The 22,779-nt window shown below is 41.8% G+C and overlaps 1 protein-coding gene across 3 annotated transcripts; it reads right to left on the reverse strand.

Annotated features, from left to right (window-relative positions):
• Positions 1–323: 323 nt before the first annotated feature.
• Positions 324–22,513, reverse strand: Rpp30 (ribonuclease P/MRP subunit p30). Of its 3 annotated transcripts, none has more exons than XM_040745194.1 (12): positions 22,389–22,513; positions 21,094–21,149; positions 19,408–19,464; positions 18,960–19,034; positions 16,712–16,783; positions 11,452–11,541; positions 4,150–4,266; positions 3,601–3,630; positions 3,173–3,210; positions 2,557–2,636; positions 942–1,033; positions 324–607 (listed from the first exon to the last, which is right to left on the reverse strand). In XM_040745194.1, the coding sequence occupies exons 1-11, from the start codon at positions 22,468–22,470 to the stop codon at positions 945–947; spliced, it is 786 nt and encodes a 261-aa protein (XP_040601128.1). In that variant the 5' UTR covers positions 22,471–22,513; the 3' UTR covers positions 324–607; positions 942–944. The 3 variants fall into 3 exon arrangements, with proteins under 3 accessions (XP_040601128.1, XP_040601120.1, XP_005063725.1); XM_040745186.1 differs by having other exon boundaries at positions 942–1,036; XM_005063668.4 differs by lacking the exon at positions 942–1,033.
• Between the last annotated feature and the right edge of the window lie 266 nt (positions 22,514–22,779).

A 22,779-nucleotide genomic window follows, 5' to 3' on the forward strand; every position in this document is an offset into this window, starting at 1 on the left:
AACAGGAGGAATACATTTCAAGCACAGCTCGAAGGCAGAAGACAGTAAATGAGTGAGACAATTTCATGTGAGTGTCCCTTCTGTTTCTACGAAGAACTTTAACTCAATAAGTAAAAGTGTCCCCCATAATAGGGTTTAAATCTTCAAAATAACTGTTTTGGATAGTAAAATACAAAACCCTGTATGTATCAAGTAGAAAATGTCTTCAATGTCTTCAAATACTAAGGCATCTTACTTTGGTGTACCTACTGTTACTCATTACTCACATAAGGATAAAATAGTTTTTTTCTTTAAGTATATCTAAATGAATTAAACTGTTAGTCTTCAGAGAACACCTCTCTGGGTTTTATTTGCTGTTTTAACGGTCTGAATATAAAGCTGTTTTTACAGACTGCTAGTTTCTGGCTTTAGTGAAATACCAACTCAACAGAAGTTCACTTCCACTGTGACTGATGAGCTGTAAAGGGAGGAGCCGGCTGATGGAGACCGAGACCTTCTCAGCCCTCACATTTCGCTTTCTTGTAAGCTGGGAGACAGTCATCATCTACTTCTGATGGTCGAGGTTTCTTCACTGTAGAAATAATCCCAAAAGCAGTTTTCCTAGTTTCTGTAAAACAGAAACGACATTGAGTGAAGAGATAGGATCTCACTATGAAGCCCAGGCTGGCCTTGAACTCCTTCCACAGTCCAACCAACTCTGACCCTCCTGCCTTAGCCTCCTGAGAGCTGGGATTGCAGGCACGCATCCCTATACCTGGTGTAAGATACAATTTAAAGAGACATGGTTTAACCAGCATCACCCCATTTCTTTGGCCTATAGCACGAAAATAAGAGAACCATAGAGAGCTCTTACAAGTGCTGATGCCACTTATGGTCACTATCTTTTCCCAACATGCACTAAGGGCAGCAGTTTTAACATCCAGTCCATTCCTAAGGATTACCTCTTAGGTTAAACTGCAGAGCAGGGCTTCTCCATTGCTCTCTCCATGGCATCTTATGCAGTCAGAACCAGCCATAGGCACCGGTCTAGCAACTGCTTTATGTGTGGTAAAAAGACGGACAAATCACAGGCACAGATGTGGGAGTCACTTGTACTGCTCCCAACAGCAAGGGCTGTGCTGACCTCATGTTATAGCACATGCCATCGCTCTCAGTAGATTATGACATACCTCTGAACACTGTGCTGTACTAACCATCAATGACCTGGTATACAACATCCATCTAACAAATGCTTGCTGAGAGAAGACATCAGATCAAACTCAGATTTATTATCCTTTACGGACTGTTAAGGTGGAATTACTTTGCATGCTCAGGTCAGTTTGGCAGTAGAGCTGAACTTAAATTGAGGCAACCTGTCTTAAAAACATGTCAACAGGGTAGGCACTGTCATGTACAGAATATAAAGATCCCTAAGAGTGGTTTTTCAGTGTTCAAACTGTTGGGATAAGCAGACTAAAACTAGACACGTAAGAATGAAGGTGACACCGCTGGAAAGAGCACAGCAAGGAAACGTGGGCTCTGCCTCACTGTGCCCCTTCCATTTGACATGGCTACGTAAATCATACATGTGCAGGCCATGGAAGAGAAGTCCAGAAATCTAAGGAAACTGTCTAAGGAACACGGGGACTGGGGGGGGGGGTATGTGGCAAGGGACCAATATGATGTAAGTGGAGGAGAGTATGGACAGAGAGGATGATGGAGGCAGGCAGCAGAGGACTGTGAACAAAGAGCACTCACAGGGGAGTGTGAGCAAAAGGGTTAATAGCTGTGTATGTGTGTGTGGGGGGGTCAGTGGTGGGGAATTTGCATAAAAGCAACTAATGGGGGTGAGAAAAAGGAGGGTAGAGGGGAATATGTTCAAAGTACAGTTATTATAGCTACAAAAATGGCCTTATGTAACTGACTATAATATATTCAAATAAGCAAAAAACAAAAACAAAACAAAAAAACCCCAAGACCCCACCTTGGTTAAAAAAAAAAAAAAAAAACCAAAGTATATGATTAGCAGAGGGTCATGAACCTGGGGCTCAGCTTGCGCCCTCCATTTCATCCAGTCCAGGATCCCGACCCAGGGAGTAGTGTCCCCCACAGTGGGTCTTCTCACACCCATTAAACCAATCTTACACTCTCAGGGGTTAACCGTTATCTAGATAACCCCTCCAGGGCAGTCTGAAGCTAGATGCTGTCAAACTAACACCACTATTCCCACTTATGTGTCTGAAACCCACTGTTTTTAGCATGGAGCAAGTCCATCCAAAGAGAAGCAAGCAGGGTGGATGTTAAAGGCCCCTGAAAATATAGGAAAGGGACACTATGTTGTTTGAAAGAACATATTCAATGGTCATTCCTGTAATGCAAACTATATACAATGCACACTATAGAAAGTGAAGCCTAAAGTGAGGATGAGGAGCAGGGTGTATGGTTAGAACTGGTTGAGAAAGGACAGTCTTGTAGGAACTCCGAGGGAAGGATATTAAAAGCAGATATATGTCAATTGTTTGATAGTAACCTGACTGTAACACGACCATTCATATTTTACTATAAGAACATGCTCACCTCCATGGAGAAATGCAGCTCGGCAATTTGTGGACACGGCAGCCTTGGCTTCACTTTCAGACAGCCCAAACAATAGTCCTCTGATAGGGTTATTAAAGATTTCAACCCAGAGTCAGCCAAGGATATGGGACAACACAAACACAAATGACAACGACAGCTCACCTGGCCAGTGGCAGACACACTAAATTGTACAGCAGCCCTTAGCCCAGCGGAAACCTGCATCTGAGAAGACTCAAAGTCCCATCTAACTGTCTTTATCATGTAGAGTCCCTTGTTTCTCTTTACTGCCACTTAATCCAAAACCAGAAAGAAGAAGTTTACAGTCTGCTGCAATCTGCTTCTGAGGCTACTGAGTAGTAAACTTACAACTAAAGGGTAGGAAAACATCGGGTTAATCTCTAATGCCACTTTTGATTCAGTTTTCTAAGGGAAAATCCCAGTCCAGTGTGATGGCTCAGCAGGTAAAGGTGCCTGTTGACAATTCAGATAGCCTGAGTTTGATACTCAGGACCCAAAAGATGTCAGGGGGGAACTGACTCCTGAAATTTTTTTCTGATTGACGAATCCCTCCACCTAACATGAACATAAGCTTTTAAAAAGAACATTGAGAGGATACAGGTTCGCCACATCATATGGTCCTCGGATTTCCAAAGGCTAAAATTAAAAAAAGGAAGAAAAATAAAATGAGATGTTATTAACATTTTAATTATTTACAATGAATAAGATACAACTAACTATCCAAAATTTCGTGAATTAAGGTTCTTATAATTGTGATAGGTGTCTAAAAGTATAAATAAATCATGTAAAGCATTTTTAACAAGGTAAAGGGAAAAAATAAAAATCACTTTATTCTAATTAACCCACAACTATCAATGTATATAGGAAAAACTTGATGCCCAAATGAACAGAATACATTTTATCAATTACAATGAGCAAATTTAGTTAAGGCACAAATAGGCAATGCATTACACTGTACTTCAGTTGTTTTAAAAATGTAGTGAGGCTTTATAACTACAAAGACATAGCACAACACTCCATGCTTACCCTCTCTGCAGCACTGGACAGAATCACATTCTATAAAACAGGAAATGAGCAACATTATTCTTAGATAACCGATAAAATAATTGAAGAATTGTATAATACGAATGACCAGCAACCCCCTTTAACACTTAAGGCTCAAATACCAACTTCTTTTAAAGATAAGTAATGAATGTGACAATACTGAAACATTCATGTCACACTCCAGGCAGCTAATACAAAAGGTAGAGTGAGCCTCATAAACAAATCTTAGTGCAGATAAATCAAGTTTAAAAGCTGTAACTTTACTTCACTCAGAGACAAATAACTGTTATCTAGAGACGTCTTCACATTGCGGCAACCTGTAAATTCCCTATGAAAAATAAAGGCTTCCAGTCATCTTTCCCCTCCGTATCTTAATCCTCCCTTGGGAGTTCTTACAAAACCCTGTAGGACTCACTGAAATGAAGGAATTTAGTGACTTGCGAATTTTTTGCTTATGGCTAAGGAATCAAGGTGACAGCACCAGCCATCACTAGTAGGCACCAGAGGGAAAAAGTGTCTCCGGAACTATACCTTTCCTTTGCAGATCTGCATCAAATTGAGGGCATTGGAAATGGTGTACCTTCTCATCGTCGCATCTCTGATAGCAGGGCCATAGACAAGTTCAAAGCCCAGACCTCGGTCAATGGCCTTCACCAGAAATAAAGAAGATAAACTGTAAACTGCTGGACAAGCACATTAAGTCTCTCTCCACCTTCCTCCTTCCCCTCTAAGCACACCTCCTACACAGCAAGGGACCCACACCTCTCTACCCCTATCCAAAGTGAGGAAGACAGAGGCTCTACTCGATTGACAGAGCTTCTGTTAGCTGTGGGAGCTAACTACAGAAGCAGAAATTACAGAGGCTGAGGACAGCAAAGTCAGGGCGTACAGAGGGCTACTACTCCGTGAGTGGTCCAAGGAGAAGGATGTGCTTCCCACATGCAGGGAAACTAAGAGCCAACAGGGAGCTGAGCAACTTGACCAGAGAATGATGGGAAAGGAGGAGACGATCTGAAGGTGCTGAGGAGCAGACATGGGAAACCTTACGGCTAAGTCAGAATGACAGAACAATGCCATGCCAAGTGAACTCTATGTCCAGGAACTATGCTAACAACCGAGGTTGAGGTACTGGAGAAGAACTGTGGCTGGGACTTGCACACGTCTCCAGTCCATTCTGTTTAAGTAACATTGTTTAAGGTTCATTGTAGCTCAGGAAAAAAGGCAAATGAGATCTGGTCCTTCAGGATTTTGCCCAGCTTGCCATATGGGCTTGGTCTTTCCATGAGGAAGAAAGTTCTTTCTCGTTTAGTGTACTCTTAAGATTGGGAAGTCTGCCAGGCACTGGAGTGGGACTGAAAATCACCAGTACATAACTCAGCTTCCCAGGTTAAAGGATGCAATGTCTGTGTTAGTATTCAGGCGTCTGTACTGGCCTGTCCTTGGGGTTCTGACAGGATCCGCCCTCAGCTGCAGCCACTAAGAGCACCACCTGTGTACATTTACTCCGTGCCCCTTTAAAAGCTCCCCCTCTGCTGCTCCTGTCCTCAGAGGCTGGTCTCCTCTCTCCCCTTTCCCCTTTCTATGATCCCTTTCCCTAATAAAAACAAACAAACAAAAAACCCTTTGTTTGAATCCTGTTACATGGTATCTTTCTCTCATGCACTGCTTCAGTTACAACAGTCTGCCCTTTTCATAACAGATATGTTTTAAACCACTCATTACTTGTCAAAGCGAAGACCTTCTCAGAGCTCTAGTACATGAGAGCAATGAGGTTTTCCATGAAGAGAAATGAGGCAACGGAAGAGCCCTTTCAGAGGGAAGAGCACAACAGGCTCTGGGCCTGGGGCATGGAGGGAAGGCCAGAGGCTACACAGGAGTCAGTCCTGTGGTGGGAACTAAGGCTACAAGGAGTGGGGAGGGTTAGTTTGCAGATCTTAATTGCTGGTGACAAGGTTTAATCAATAATCAGTCTTGACAGCAAGGGGAAACATGTGAGGGGGTTTTAGCATGGAGCCAAGGATCAGACAGAAACTTGCCAAACTCATTGGTTATGGTGGCCCTCTGAAGTAAAGAGAGGATAGCTGGCTCACTCGGGAAGGATGGTCTCTGTCTCCAAGGTGAGGCTCTGTGGGCCTCACTCCTGGGGGTCACCAGGGAGTGAAGGGACTGATCTTGCTGACCTGAAGTCATCTAGAGGCACCTTCTAATCTTTCTTAGACAGATTTCTTTCTCCATGTCCTACCCCCACCTTCTTTTCTTTTCTGTCCTCTGATCTTAAGGCTAGCAGGGTTTGGATCTTCCTACATCTCCAGGGCTAGCTGCAATTTAAACACTACTTCCCCTCTTTGAACATCTTTTTCCCATCTCCAATTCTCTGGCTTGTTTTCCTTCTAGGAATGGATTTGCTGCCACAATGTTGGTTAATTAAGCAAACACCTCATTTCCCTGCCTAGCTTTTATACTTCTTAGAGCTGGTATAACTCCTCTCCGTAACTCAAATCATCGTCATCATCATCATCACCATCATCATCATCATCAACAGTAGCAGGTGTATTCTGAGTGAATGAACTGCAGCTTGTAGAGAAGGGGCCATTGACAATGTTGTTCACTGTGGATTATCTAGGAACTGGGATGGACTTGGTGAAGGAAATCCACAGATAAATAAAAGCATCCCTTTGAACATTTCAAGTTATCTCCTCAGCTATTTCTTTCACTAAAGCTATTAGACAAAGGAGCCTGACTCACATTTCCCCACCCTTCTAGTTGCAGAAGTAAACCATAGGGCAGTAGGATAAAGATAGGAATAAAGGATGTGAGCAGTGTGGTTCTGGGTGATCAGACCCCTAAGTGTTTCTAGTTGAGTCAATTTAAAATTTTAAACCTGTCTGGGAATCACAACAAAATAAAAACCCATTTGAGGGAGAGGATGGGGGAAAATAGGATAGAATTGCCAGCTTAATTTCTTTCAAATATTATTCTAGTCTTGGTACATTAATCAGGTTCACTTTAAAATTGCTAAGAACACTCTTGAGAAAGAAATTAAAGATAATGTGCTATTTAAGGCTGTGAATATTTCTTTCATATAACTTTGCCATTTTAGATGAATAAAACACAGTCATTACCTGGTCTCCTGATACTGAGAGCATTTTATGTAAATTGTTGTAAGCTCATTGTATGATTGTTCATAATAATGTCTTTACAGAGAATGACAGTGTCTGCCTGATTGGCTTTTGTTCTCATGTCTGAACGGAAGTGCCTGAATAGGCAGATGATGAGATTTTTTTCTTACTAAAGAGAAATAACAGTTACAATGATGTCACGAAGGGCAGCATTTGACAGTTGGATCAGGAGACATTGCTAATAAAATTCTAAGCACTGAAAACTTAAGCTAAGCTTTGGAGATGGAAGAATGGAAACCAAGAGTTGATTCCAGGGCATCAGCTGTGCCGATGCTGAACTTGGAGTAGACAGCCTTCCAGTGTGTCATTTGTCAAGATCTCATCATCTTCTGACTCACTGATCAAAGTCACAGAAGGAGACAGCAAGTTCTCCTTGCAGCTGCCCTCACTGCCCTACCCCCACGGCTGAAATTGCTTTCCTTTATTTCTTGTGTTCCTCCAGCTTCTTCACACAAATATAAGCAACCCTGAATACACACCATCGTTTCCTTTTTCTTACCTAAAAGGTGTCTTGCTAAATTCTCATCTTGCCTGATTTGAAAGCTTTCCCATGTCAGCTTATAGACTTCATTTTCTTTTACAGTAGTCTAGCATTTATTGTAGAGGTACAATGTTAGTAAGCTTTACTAACAGACGTGGGCTGCTTCAGATTACCAGCAAGACAAACACTAGAGTAGGAAAGCTGGGTATTGTGAGTTGAACTGTGCCCCACCGTAAAAGATGTTACATTCCTGACCTGAAGGATTTCAGATCTCAGACTGTTACCTTTTTTGGTGATAGTCAGTGCAGGTATAATCAAGATGAGGAGGTCCTACTGAAAACAGTAGCCTCCTAATCTCACTGGTGTTCTTATAAAATGGCCAGAGATTCACAGGAAAACACCGTGATGACATAGACAGAGAATGGTGTCACTGTGACTGCAAGGCACCAGTTGTCAACAAATCATCGCCAGTTTGGAAGACTCAAAGAAAGGCTCCCTTAATAATTTTTGGAGGGAGCACAGTCTGCTCACACCTTGATTTCAGACTTGTAGCCCCGCTGTTTTTGGAATGTGTAACTGTCTCTCATAAGTCCATGTGTTTAACCCTTGGTCCCCAGCTGGTGGCGCTATCCTGGGAGGCTGTGGAATCTTTAGGAGGTAGAACTCTGCTAGAGGAAGTGGGTCACTGAGGTTTTATAGACTACTTTGTTTTGTGTTCTGCACCTTCATGTACGATCCTGCAGCCGCACTGCTGAACCATGTAGCTGCTGCTGCAGTGTTTTCCCAAGCATGATGGGCTGGATTCCCTCAAACTGTGAGCAGACACAAATCCTTTCTCCATTACATTGCTTCTGTTACATTTCAGCATTGAAAGTAACAAACCTCAACGAAGGAAGAAATGTCTTTTGGGGTATGCAATGGGAAGAATGTCAGGGCCTTGTCCTTGTCCTTTCTTTCTCTCAATTTCCTGGCCATCATGAGGTGAGAGTTGTTGTTTTATTAAATTTTAAATATGTGTATGGTAACATGTGCCAGTTTTTACCATGATGTACTTACTGTCTTGCTGCACACACCTATATAGTTCAGTCTTTCCCAACAAAAATATGGTTACCTGTTTCTAGCTTCTCTCTTCCACGAAGTAAGTGAATAAATTAACAGGGACTCTTTTGCTTCCTGGACAGCTCACACTGCAGTCTTATACACCAGATGAAGACTAAATGTAATTTTGTGTAGCCTGTCTGTCCACACCTTCACCTAGCTTTTATTAAACAACATATGTAAAATGTTCACACTGGATTTTTTTTAAACAGACACTGTGTTAAATATTGCATATCCCTCTTGTCAACCTTTTACTTTTCAGAATTTCTAATGTGAAAATATGGGAATCATGCCAGAAATATCAAACACTCAACAGCAACTTTTCTGCACTTCTAGATGTAATTGGCAAGTGGTGGTGTCCTGGTGTCTGCCTCAAGGGCCACTCTCCTAATGCTACCCTAGTACTTTCCTCATACAACTCTGACAACCACCTAATGTCTAATAGCAAGCATCTTGGCCAGACTCTTCAAAATGCTGACTACTAATTTAAATTAGATACACTGATTCAGCAGCATATTTCAGGAAGGTCTCATAGGCCAGCACTGGGGTATCTGGAAAAGCCTTGGCATAGCTGGAGTACTATGGAAGCTCAGAGGCTGCTTTCATGGTAAGGCTTGATCAGAAGAGACTCAAGTATAAACCATCACTAACACAAGTCTCTAGGACTCTGACCACTGTCATGTGCCACAAGGAATTATATGGTGCGTATTGCTCCTTTCCATATTTTGTCTACATGTCACTATTTCCTCCCAGCCAAGGACACAGAACTCTGCATAAGGTTATTTAGGCAAATTGCCTAGAAAATGGGCTTCCTAGTTCATTAAGGTGAAAATGTTGTTAATTGTAACAACATATATACGCAGTGGCTGTGTTGTCTAATTCTAGGTAGCTATTTTGTGGGACACACAGTCTGAGATGGGTAAAAGGTAGAGACAGACTTGTAAGGCACAGATTGCCTTTTCAACACAAAAAATAAATACGCAAGGCCAACAAGATGACCATAAATGTAGGTCCTCTGTACTCAACAGTACCTAGGTACCAAGCACTTGGGAGCTGTTCCCATGTGTGGACCACACAGGTCCTACCTGACAGGAACAACCAGACCTGTCTGAAGCTAGGACTGAAGCCAGATGACTTGACAGCCTTCATTCCTTATATTTGATAAATGAGCCTTAGAGGCATAGATCCTCAAGTCTGAGGGTGATGCATGCCTGGGCTTTAGAATGTTCCACTCTATTTGGAACCCCATCACAGTTGGGGTTCAGGTTTTGCAGCACACACAGGAGAGTTAGCTCTTCTGTAATCCTCCCTACACGTCTGGCACTTAAAAAACCATTTTAGTAGTATTCGCCTAGGGTTAGAACATAAGCCATCTTATATCTTCCACATCAAACAGGTAACTTACGCCTCTCATTGCTGCTCCTAACACCCAGATCAAGCAGAAATTCTTTAGGAAAAAAGGGAGACAAAAGCAAGGCAAAAATAATTCTACAAAGGCTACAGAATAAGGCAATTGTCTACTTTGAAAACAATATTTGAATTGACATAATTCAGAATGGGATTTGGAATGCTTGCTAAACCTTTCCTTGGGTAATAGTTTTTGATAACATAACTTGGTTCTGGAAGTCACTATGCTAAACAATATTTCTACATTCTGGCTAGCAAAGCAAATAGTTACCAGCTGCAGTGACCTCATAACTACTGTATCAGTTACTGGTATGAAGTAATACTACCTTTCTATAATGGAAACAGGGGGTGGGGTGGGGGTGGGGTGAGCCTTACAAGGCAATATGGCAGATGGAATATGAAAGGTACAGGAAAAAGAGAAATTTATATGGTAAGGTAATGAGGAAAAATAAAAGGATCCCTGAGCACAGGCTACCCTGTTGCAGTGGTTCTTACGGGAGCTAGCAGGCTACAGTGCACAGTGATTTCACTCACCAGTCCCTGGTGATTTCACATTTCCTTTTGTATCTCAGTTTTTAGGAATCTGAAAGACTCTCTGTGATTTTTACCTTCTCATTGTCTATTTTTTATTTGTTTGCTTGCTTTGATTTTTTGAGACACGGTTTCTGTATAGCCCTGGTTGTTCTGGAACTCGCTCTCTAAACCAGGCTGGCCTCGAACTCCCTGAGATCCACCTGCCTCTCCCTCCTAAGTGCTGGGATTGAAGGCGTGCGCCATCACCATCTGGCTGTTCTTGTTTGTTTGTTTGTTTTTACTATTTCCATCTGAATGCAATGTTGAGGTTTTAAATATCAATCATTATTAAATATCAAGTTGAGAAATATTCTTCATAAATTTTAATTCCTAAGCCTTTCAAAACACCCTGATAGTTAATCGAATCCTTAATTTATTTATTATTATTGTGTGTGGGGGTGGCTCTCAGTGTGTTGCTGTTGGTCTTGAACTTCTGGGTCAAGTGCCTATTGAGTAGTCTGGAGTACCTACACAATCAGCTTATATTTTCTTTTCGTGTGTGTGTGTATGTGTGTGTGTGTGTGTGTGTGAGAGAGAGAGAGAGAGAGAGAGAGAGAGAGAGAGAGAGAGAGAGAGAGAGAGAGAGAGACAGAGACAGAGACAGAGAGAGAGAGAGAGAGACACAGAGACACAGAGATACAGAGAGAAAATGCAAGCGCATGCACAGAGTGTATGGAGCGGAGGCTGGGGGTAGACATCAGATGTCAGGCCTCATACTTGAACCCAGAGCAGGCTGATTCCGAGTGTCTAGCTACCAGATTGCTCCTGTCACAGTTCCCCCATGCTGAGACTACAAGCTGGTCGCCATGCTGCCTGGCTTCAAGTGTGGATGCTGGGGATCCAACCTCCTAGTCTCATGCTTGCACAGTGAACACTATTCACTGAGCCACTCCACAGCTCCACAGCTAGACACTTCCTATTGTAAACTTTCTCTTTTAGTCAGCTTACAAAACCAAAATTCTCCTTTCTGAATCTATCCCAATTACCAAGTACCCAGGCGCTGGTCCCTAAGAACAAAGGTTTCTTCTGCTTCTTTTCTAATCTGCAGACACAGTGTCTACAATTCAAGTTTAGAACAGAAAAAGCAGCACTTACCACATTAATAGGGGGTCTTTTGAAGTAAAATGGTAATTTCTCTGTTACAGTTATACAGATTAAATCCACATCTAAATGTGTGCAAGCAACCTGTCAAGAAGAAAAATAAATTAATAGAAAATTGGCATGCACTGGAATGAGAGACATGGTCATACCCAATACATAAAAAACAGACAGTATGGCTAACTCCATAGGCATCATGATGGTTCTGTGTTGAATTGTAACAGACCTTTTACAAAGGCAGTTGTCTCTATTCTTTCAGGCTTGGCTTGGATGGTTAAATTCTCAAATGCCATGGCCTGAAGGCCCTCTAACTAATAAAGTTTTTATGTACGAATGAGCTGGTAAGTTGGGGTCAGCATCTAGAACATTACTTTTAATTATTTCAGAAAGCAGAAAGTAACTGTTGTGAAATCCAAGGAACTGGAAAGAGTGCATGCAGGTTCATCTTTTCCACAAGCTATTTACCGAGCACATTTTGATGAGGAATTATCCAGGCTGTAGTTACAACTGGACTACTGTGGCTAGGAAATAGCAAATGTGGGTAATGGCCTTTTGCTCACATACTAATAGAAGCACTTTAACAAAGGGGTAAAGCAGAGCTGAGAGAATTCTCTGTACTTATCTCTAAGGGAGTTTTAAAAGTACTTGTATAAACCACATACAAAATAAGATAAGGCGACCAGGATACATAGAAAAGTTAGGTGGGAAAGCAAATTGGAGGACAGATTATGGAGTGCAAGTCAAAAGATACTGCCGGGCCAGGCCTAGACAGCAATCATTCCGCCATGGCTTCATTTAGAGGCAAAAAGTTGGCTGTTTTGTACCATATTGAAAATATCCCACTGGGGCTGGAGAGATGGCTTGGCTTTTTCAGAGGTCCTGGGTTCAGTTCCCAAACCCACATGATGGTTCACAACCATCCATAACTCCAATTTAAGGGGATCCAACACCCTTTTTTGCTCTCTGTGGGCATCAGGCAAACATGTGATATACATACATACATACATACATACATACATACATACATACATACATACATGCAGGTAAATACTCATATACACAGCAAAAAAAAAAAAAAAGATTTAGAATACTGATGCATAGGGCTTCATGAGCAAGCCTGGTAAGCCAGTGTCTGCAGCAAGAACAGGGGAAGCATGGCGTGAGGAACGAGGGAAGGTGATGCCTGTCGAATGGGCAGTTCCTTGGCAGTGACAGGTGTCACCTCTCACCCATTTTCCTCAGAATGCCAGCTTCTGTCATTCTTGTCTCAGTCCCATGGCTGAGTGGTCACCAGAGACCATCTGGTTTGAAGATGGTCATAGTTACATGGCAAGCCAGGGAAACTATGTGGTTTTGGCAGAAATACTTGGCTCCTAAAGTATCTGCCCAGAATCTGCCCATCCCGACTGCTTCAGCTGTCCAGCTCACAAAGAACAAGAGACTTTGCTAAAAATGAAGAGAGGTTCTGCAGAGGTTCAGAGCTAACTGAGTCCAACATCTATCCATCTTCAGGAGCACAGTGAAGAGCATGACAGCAAGAGCCACCAACATTTTACTTCCTTGTCGCCGAGGGCCAGAGCAGGCTCCTGAGAACGCCAAATGCTCTACCACTGAGCCACATCCCCAGTAAACATTAACAATTCATGTTTGTACCTGCACTGTTACCTATAGAAACACATCTTACAGGGACTTTATTATATTCTATAGCTATGAATTCCACACAGGCTAGGGACAATAGTGCAAGGACAGTCACTGCCAGACCATCACAAAGAGAGGATAGAATAGAAAACTTTCCATTTCACTTAAGTAGTTATGATCCCTTGGTCTCTTAGAGGATGGAATGTGCCAATGTTTTTAAAGGACGAGGTACAGGTACATTTGTAGTTATGGAACTCACATACTGTTGGTATAAAAAGTATGGTGACAGAGGGAGAAACTGGACAATGAGTCAAAGAAGTAAGTAAGTATTTCTGGAAAATAACAAAATTATGCCTGTGGTGGCTGCCCCTGGAGTTAACAAGCATGGAGTTTTGGTGGGGGGGTGATATTTCTGAAGAGATGCATAAGAAAGTTGGTATTGGCTGCCTCTGGAGAAATTTTAGCTGGGAAAGCTTTTTATACATAGATTTCTGCAGTGTTGGCATTTATTATCATGAACATAGTTAGATTTAATGAAAAGAAGGCTTTAAATGACTTCCCTACCAAAGGTGAATTGGGTTCCTTCTCACCATACATTTTGTTTCTTCCTCTCTCTTATGGGGGAGGCAGTTAACAAGGGATCTGCATTGATTGACTGACAGGCATTGTAAAGAACTTTCAGCCACAGAGGACAGCTTCATTTGGCTCTTCTAAACTTCTTTACTAAACTAAAGTACTCTGTGACTTAAGTCTCTATCAATCTAAACAGTCAACTGGTTCATTCAAAGAACTATGTGAAGTAGGGCACATGCCCTTATTCCTAGCACTGGGGAGGCTTAATCGAATATTCCCCAAATCATTAAAATGACTGAATTATGTCTGAAATAGTTTCAAGCTAAGTGTTTCTGTTCTCTCTGAAAATTGGTAGAATTTACTTAGCCATCTTTAACAGTTTTTTTCTTGGAGGGTCAGAGATATCTATGATGGTTTAAGAAAAGTTATCACACAAAAATGTACAAACATGTGCAGATTTTTGCTGTTGTGGAACACAAGGCATAAGAGGGTAGGGCTCAGCCACCCCCTCATGCTGGATGACTTTTATTGGTATCAGCACTAAGGAGAAGTCAGGCTTGCTAAGGCAGAGAGATACCTTAAACAGTAGTTCTCAACTGTACATGCACAAAATTCAACTAAAAACTATCAAATGGCGGCTAGGCTGTATTTCCAGATTCATTCAGTAAATAAGACCTAATAACCTGTAATTTAATAATAATCCCGGGTAAATCTGAAGCCGAAAGACTTAGACCGTCTCTTGAGAGATGCTGCCTTCAGAGATACTCCCTGCGCACAGATATTTTACAGCAGCATCCTGCTAAGGCTTGAAAGACTGCAGGAGCAGTACAAAACCAGAACTTCACAAAGCTACTTCCCTGCCAGGTGTGGTGGCTGTCTTTGAACTCACTACATAACAGGCTGGCCTCACATACAGAGATCCATCTGCCCCGCCTCGGAGTGCTGGTGATGCAGTGGGGGCAGTAAAGGCCTGCGCCACCCCACCTGGTCCACAGGTCTTTGATGATTAAGTACTTGCTTCTACTCATTCCTTAACCTCTAACAGTACTTGGCAATTAATATAATCTTTCATTTCATAAAAGTCACCAAAAATGGGGTGGTGTGGTATGGTGTATGTGTATGTGTTCACACACAGACATCCTAGACAAACTGGGGTTGTGATGTTTCTCTCTATTAACATAATTAGCAGTTGATGCTAAACCCTGAGACACCACAGTCTCCTTAGCCAATGGCTCCCTCTAGTGGATAAACTCAGGGTAAAAAGATCTGTCTATAGCTTTAGAACAAATTTTGCTTGAAAAACAGTCAGCCCTGAAAACATACATACAAGTAATGTTTATATGGACTCTACGGGTTACATTTAGAAATATATATGTATATACAAATACATATATGCATTCAATAGAAATCAATGAAGAAAGATCATAAATCTGAAAGAGAGCAGGGAGGGGTATATGGGAGGTTTTGGAGGGAGAAAAGGAAAGAGAAAAATCTCATTAAACTACAATCTAAAAAGAAAAATACTACCTTAAAAAAGGGTGTAAAATTTAAAAAAATGTAAGACCAGTATTTTTTCCTGCAATATTGTTTTGGCAGATGGATCCTTTTTGAGACTAAGTTAGGAAAACATTCATAACTCCATCTAAAAGTAATTATACCTCATTTTCTTCAGCATTCCTTATAAAAGCATTACTTAAAAGAGTATTTCAGTTTTTTTCCCCACTGTAACCATTTGAAAGAACAGGGCAGTCTATCTTGCAGACAAAATGAGTTCATGTGCTAAGTTCCTTCTCATCTGAAAAACCAACAGGTCAATTCTAAAAGAACAAAAGGAATTCAGTTCACAAAGGCTCTCAAGAACAGGAAGGGAATCATATTAGTATATGGTTGATTTTGAAGAGTTTCTGGAAAACTAAAGGCTGACACTTACACTGGCACATGGGTTACACCTCAGAGCTTGCAAAGGAGGCAGCTGAACAAGAGAGAGGCTACCCTTTTCTTCCCTCACAGGCAGAAGTAGATAAGGCCAGAAACTGAAGTGGTTACTGAGTAGAAGGGGATGAATTTACCAAGGAGAAATTTCAAATGAGAGAACGGAACAGGAGAAAATTCATGAGCTTTTTCACACCGAACCCATCAAATGTCTACCAGGATGACTAAAACCAAACCAGCATGCCACTTATATATGCCCCTGTGAAATTCGAGAACTTTGAGTGCAAACACAAAATACTGATCGTTTCCAGATGGGGCTTGCAATGGTTAGCTTTAACTGTAAGCACTATGTAAACTAGAATCACCTGGCGCTGTGGGATAGTTTCATGGCACTCTGCCACTCCCAACTGCAAATTAAGTTTACTTTGAGTTAGAAGGCCAAGCCAGGTACCAGCTGATGAAAAGTAGTCATAGAGATTTTGGAGGACCGAGGACATATAGAGAGACACAAGAAGTAATAGAGTAGGGCTTGAGGAAGGAGAGAGAGAGAAGGGTGTCACTGTTCAAGTCTTTGCCAATTCTCTGATCATTCAGGTTCTTACCCTGATATCTGACTCCTGAGTTTTTACTGATAAAGAATAATTAGAAAAACTCTTTACCCTGAGAAGACACTCTCAATGAGGGATTATCTACACTGAGTTGGCCATGGATTATGTCTATGAGGAATTATCTTAATTAAGACAATCAGTGTGGGGAAGACTCAGCCCACTGTGACCAGCACCATTCCCCAGGCAAGGGGTGGTGTGGTGATGGTGATGTCTTGAACTGTTTAAGAATGGAGAAATCAGGCTGAGCACAAGCTACCAAGTGCACACACATGCATTCCTCTCTGCTCTGGACTACAGACTTGTTATTAGCAGCAGTTTGAAATTCCTGCCTTGGCTTTTCCAGAATGATGAACAGTAACTAACCCTTTCTCCCTTGTGGCTTTTTGTCCAGTTATTTTAATCACAGCAACAGAAATGAAACCAGAACTCAGAGGAATAGGGCATCTACTATGTTTTAACAATAGACTTACACAATGAGAAAACATCCTTTTCTACCTGTCACTTACATGAAAAAGTTTTTCTGTCTTTGGAAACACTGCAACAATATCATACAGCCGGACCCTTGAAGAAGTTGCTCTCTGTAAGACAAAATGAATGTTATCACAAAGTAGCAAAATATATAAACAGAAGCATGGTCACCTAACAACATTCAACCTCTTCAAACTTAAACTAGTCTTCCTTCCTCAGCCTCCCGAGTGCTGGGGTCTGAGTTACCACACCCAGCTGCAAGCCCCTGTGTTCACAACACTCACTCAACATAGGAAAGCATACACTTAACAGCCACTAGCATGGCTGGATTCCCATGCTGACACAAAGGTAACAAAGGTGGGAGCCTTTTAGGGAACAAAGGTCCTTTTTAACCCAGATCTGAAACCATTCAGAAGACAGAGAAATATTAAGCTGCTTTTCTTTTTAGATAGAACTAAGAGTAAATCCCAAGACAGCTTTATATTATGCAAAATTATTAATCTAGGTATGAATGGATGAACTTTTTCCACAACAATAAATATGGCTAAGCTCTAGAAGGGGCTTATAGCCTTGTGTGTATGGGAAAGGGAAACATGAAGACAGACGGATTCCCTGGTTTCTTGGCGTCAGAAAGAATGTAACTTATTTTTTATTTTACAGAGTCCACAGTTAAGAGACTTTGGAATTTTACAGAGAATTTGGATAATTTAGAGAAGCTTGAACTTTGAGGGAGACTTTGGATATTTTTAAAGAGACTGAATTTTTAAAACTATATATATGACCACTCTGCATGTATACCTTTGTGTCAGGAGAAGGCATCAGATCTTATTATAGATGGTTGTGAGCCACCATGTGGTTGCTAGGAATTGAACTCAGGACCTCTGGAAGAGCAGCCAGTGCTCTTAACCCCTGAGTCATTTCTCCAGCCTGCTTTTTTCAAATCGATAAAGGGTTTCTCTGTGTATTCTTGGCTGTTCTGGAACTTGCTCTGTAGACCAGGGTGGGCTTGAACTCTAAGATCTGCCTGCCTCTGCCCCCTGAGAGCACGTGCCTGGTGAGACTGAACTTTTTTTTTTGAGACAGGGTTTCTCTGTGTAGCCCTGGCTGTCTGTCTTGGAACTTAGAGTGCCTGCCCCTGCCTCACCAATGGTGGGATTAAAGGCGTATAACACCACTACCTGGCGGATGAACAAGAAAGGAAAAGTTATGGTTTAACAGTGATGTGTTGCCGGGCGTTGGTGGCGCACGCCTTTAATCCCAGCACTCAGGAGGCAGAGGCAGGCGGATCTCTGTGAGTTCGAGGCCAGCCTGGTCTACAAGAGCTAGTTCCAGGACAGCCTCCAAAGCCATAGAGAAACCCTGTCTCGAAAAACCAAAAAAAAAAAAAAAAAAACAACAACAACAACAAAAAAACAGTGATGTGTTTGTGTGTGAAGCTGACAACACATCAACTGTGCTGGGCTAATTTCATGTCAATGTGACAGCTAGAGGCATTTGGGGGAGAACTTCAATTGAGAAAATGCCCCCATCAGATTGCCTGTGGGCAAGCCTCTGGTGCATTTTCTTGAATGATGAGTGATGTGGGAAGGTCAGCTAATTGTGGGCAATGCCACTCTTAGGATGGTGGTCCTGGGCACTGTAGGAAAGCAGACTGAGCAAACTATGAGGAGTAGACAGCAAGCAGTGTTTCTCGTGGCTTCTACCTCAAGCTCCTGCCCTGACTTCCTTTAATGAAATGATGAGCTGTAAGCTGAAATAAACACTTTCCTGCCCAAGCTGCTTGTGGTCATGGGGTTTTATCACAAGAGAAAACCTAACAAAGACACCCTTCAGTGGAACTAGCATTTTTTCCCAGATATAGCAAAAGTATTTCATGTGTTGTGGGTAATTCACATGACTGTGACACATAAGCTCACAATGAAAATTCTGCTCAATAAAATTAAAATGCCAAATGTGTAAGAAAATACTTCTGTTACTATCAGTGAAACACAGTTACTGCTTAACAGGGAAAACATCAAACTTGACACTGTATATGAGAAGGAAAAATACATTCAAAATGTATAAACTCTGAATGCTGGAATAATGTACGATATTTCTCCTCTGCCGCTGGCACCTTCTAACTTTTTGTAAGAGACACATTATGCTGTGCAGCTTCCACACACAGGGAAAGCAGGCAGGTGTCATGGATTCGAGGCTACAGGTGGTGGAAGAACAGGGTGACATGAAATGTGACAATGTTAGTTAATAAAGTTTAGGAGGCCAAATGTAGAAAAATAATGAACTCACCAAAACATTACAGTGAGACGGATCTGTAACTATAATTGTCAATCTAGTTAAAATTTTAATCGGTCTTGATTTTCCCTATAAACAAAAACACATTATTAAAAAAGATAAAATGCAATTGATTCACTTCTTTCTTACCAGAAGAAAATAGCCGAAGTTACAAAGGATAGTTCAGATCAACAAAGCATGCTTGTTCTACAGGAATTTATATTAGCAGAAGAAAATATTACATACATCTAGTAAACTACACAATGAGATAATTCAATAGCTGTGGGACGTCAGGAAGGATACCAAACAAGCACTGATGGACAGTAAAAAACCCATGGAGAGGAGTCCTGATGGAAGGTGAAACAGGCAGAAGGCGGGTCCTGCTGAAGTCAGAGAACGCTGCACGAAGGTGGGCATGTTTGAATTAAACAGAGACACTACACTTAAACAATAAAATGGCTACCTGTACAATTGGTAAAGTTGTGAAGAGTTCAGAAACTGCTACTGGCTTTTCAATTTCCTACAACAAATGATAAACAGTAATTCTAGTTACGTGTTAAAGAACAAAGCACTACAAAACACTTTAAGAGCATCTCAGAAAAAAAAAATCAACGAAAGCTAATTTCTGATATTCAAATTTACTAAATAGCCTTTCTCTTTCTTTTTTTAAAGAAAGAAACTTAAGAGCAGAGAAGATGCTAAGAACACCAGAGGATAAAAATAAGAACAAATTTTGAAGACAGAAATTACCTATAAGATACAGTTGTTTGCCTAAAAAGAAACACACACACACACACACACACACACACATATTTGATAGTCCATTAAAGAGAAAAAAATCAGTAAATGAGTTAATAACCATGGCAACAAAGATATTGTAGTTCTAGTTCATTTAACAGTAATATAATTTTAAACATCTTTGTATTTGTATTGTATTAAAATAATAAGCATAGGATGTTTTTAAAGAAATTTAGTTGAGGGTCTGGGGATGCAGGACAGTTGGTAGAATGGTTGGAGACGCAGTGCTGCAAGATATTTGATTATACTGTGTAAAGATATGTCACTGTGATTGTTTTAATAAAAAATTAAATGGTCAATGGCTAGGCTGAAGGTATAGGAGGGACTTCTGGCAGAGAGAGCTCTGGGAAGAAGGGGGAGTCACTGGCTGGACTCAGAGAAAGCAGGACATGTAGGAGGAGAGGTAAAAGCTATGAGATACAAGGCAGCATGTTGATTAACAGAAATTGGTTAAGTCATAAGAGCCAGTTAGAAACAAGCCTCAACGAAGGCCAAGCTTTCATAATTAGTAAGGAGTCTCCATATCATTATTTGGGAGCTGGTGTACAGAGAAAAACTTGCTACAATGCAGCTCAGTTGGTAGAGGTAATTTCTAAAATGCACACAGCCTGGGCTTCTACCCCCCATCTCATAAATTGGGCATGGGCTTGTAGTCTCAGAAGGCAAAGGCAGGAGGTCATCGTTGGCAACACAGTGAGTTCCAGGCCAGATTAGGACATATAAGATTCTGTCTCAAAACAGAAACTTGCTTGTGATGACTTATGCTTCACTACCGATTTGACTGGATTTAGAAATGATGATGGAAACACATCTCTGTATCTCTATAATGGAGTTTCCATAAAGGATTAACCCAGGAGGGAAGACCCACCCTGAATGTAAACTGTGCTATTTCATGTGTTGGAGTCCTGAGGGAACTAACTGAAAAGGAGAGAGTGAGTTGAGCCCCAGCATTCATTTCCTTCTGCTTCCTGACCGAGGAGGAACTGTGACCAGCCACTTCATGCTCCTGTTGCCACAATGGATTGTATCTTCAAAGTATAAGAAAATAACTCCCCCTTCCTTATGTTGCTTTTGTCAAGCATGTGTCCATTGTAACAAGACAAGTAACCAATATAACACATTTCTAGTTCCATATTCCCAACACAGATACAAGTATTTGTAAATTTTGTTTTTGATTTTGTTTTCGAGACAGGGTTTCTCTGTGTAGCTTTGTAGACCAGGCTGGCCTTGAATTCAGAGATCTGCCTGCCTCTGCCTCCGGAGGGCTAGGATTAAAGGCGTGTGCCACCACCGCCCGGCTCATAAATTCTTAATATTTATTAACTAATTAATCTGAGGAATCTTATTTTACCTGTTTCTTTTCCTTAAAGTCAACAATATGATTGATGGCAACAACTGAATATCCAACTGAAAAAAAAAAGATTATTTAAAAAAATATTCTTTCTTGTTCACAAGGATCATCCTGATCTTAGATTCAAGAGTATGAGATGAGGTTAGGGATGTAGCTAAGTGTTAGAATGCTAGCTTAGCATACACAAAGTCCTGGACTCTGTTTCCACACTGGGAACACAAGGGAGTGGGGCGGGAGGCAAACCTAAGCACTGTTTACTGTTAAGTGTCAGGTTCTTCATCTGTCAAGTGACCTTAACAACTGACAGCACGTTCAAGTGTCATGAAAATTAAGTGGAATGGCCCTTGCATTTTAGAAGAGTGCCAGGCACATGTTTAGACTGTGATGTATGTTAGCACAATTCTAAAAACACCGTGTTTCTGCTTTTCAAACAATACTCCCAAGGATTTCCTGCCCCTTTGTTCATTCTTATTCCATCAAGTTTATGTGTCTTTCCGTCACCTTCACTATCATTCATTTCTTCTAGGATGCTCTATTTCCTGCCTTACCTACGGTGCAATGGAAGGACGACTCCCTTACACCTCTTTTGAGGTGCTCTACAGTTAGAGACAGGGGACACGAGAGTTTGCCTTATCATCACAACAGTTAGTGTCTCTGTCCCCAATACATCTAAATCATGACTCCTGTCTAAGCTGTCTAAAGACCTGCAAGATGATAGAGTATTAATATTAAAAGAAAATGCACGGTAATGGCAAAACAGTCTAATAAATCCCTAGTTTCCTTCCTCTCGAAGGTATTAGGGCATCCATTATTTCACAGACCCTATGGCAGGCGAGGGCACACATGATTAATGCTCATCCCCAAGGAACTTACAACGCCAGAGAGAAATAAGGGAACACCCTCCCCATTCTCTAAGAGCCCACAGCTTTCTGCATTTGTCAGATGTCGTCTGAGCCAAAAAGGACTGACATTTAAAAGCACCCACCGACTTAGGGGAATGTACACCTAAGACACCTGGAGTCCAGCCCCCGTTTCTACCATTCATCAGCACGCAGGCCCCTTGCCAATACCTCGACCCCTTTGGTCTCTGTTCTCTCCCTCTGCACGAAAGACTGGGCAAACCCGGACAGCTTCCTCAAGCCTGTGAGTTTCACAAGCAAGGGATCCTGGAGACACAGAACTAACATCTGCCTCTAAGGGAAACGAGAGACCACATAACAGCGCCTGGAAAAACTACCAAGCAAACTGGGTGATATGGGGGGCAGCGAGGGGCCGGGCTCGCGGGGTGGACTCACGGTGAGCAGCGGTCTCCACCAGTCCGCGCAGAGCCTTCAGGTCTGAGCCCGCTCTTAGGTCCAAATCTGCGAACGCCGCCATGCTGACGTCCCAGGAGCACCCGCGCACCAATCTGCGCAGCCGCCGTGTGAGTCCTCGAGCATGCTGGGAGTTGTAGGCTGTCACTTAGGCATCCTGGGATTTGTGGTTTTCCTTTCTCGGTCGTCTACTCTCTGCAGAGAATTTCTTATCCTCTAGGAACCAGGCAAAGTTAGTGTGTTCGAATCTACAGCCTCACTTTTTCCCTTTTTGTCGTGATTTGAACGCAAATGTTTGGTAGACACAGTAGGGTCTCCCTCGCCTCGCCCTACCAATACAACGGAGTAGAAAGTGATTCATTCTAAACATACA

This window comes from Mesocricetus auratus, unplaced genomic scaffold (assembly GCF_017639785.1).
Source record: "Mesocricetus auratus isolate SY011 unplaced genomic scaffold, BCM_Maur_2.0 Super-Scaffold_4256, whole genome shotgun sequence".
Taxonomy (NCBI): domain Eukaryota; kingdom Metazoa; phylum Chordata; class Mammalia; order Rodentia; family Cricetidae; genus Mesocricetus; species Mesocricetus auratus.

Coding starts and splice junctions, on each gene's coding strand:
- Rpp30 (XM_005063668.4), bottom strand. CDS start 22,470: ATGGCGGCGTTCGCAGATTTGGACCTAAGAGCGGGCTCAGACCTGAAG. Junction 19,465..21,093: donor ACTTTAAGGAAAAGAAACAG/GTAAAATAAGAT, acceptor CATTTGTTGTAG/GAAATTGAAAAGCCAGTAGC. Junction 2,637..3,172: donor CCATATGATGTGGCGAACCT/GTATCCTCTCAA, acceptor TAACCCTATCAG/AGGACTATTGTTTGGGCTGT.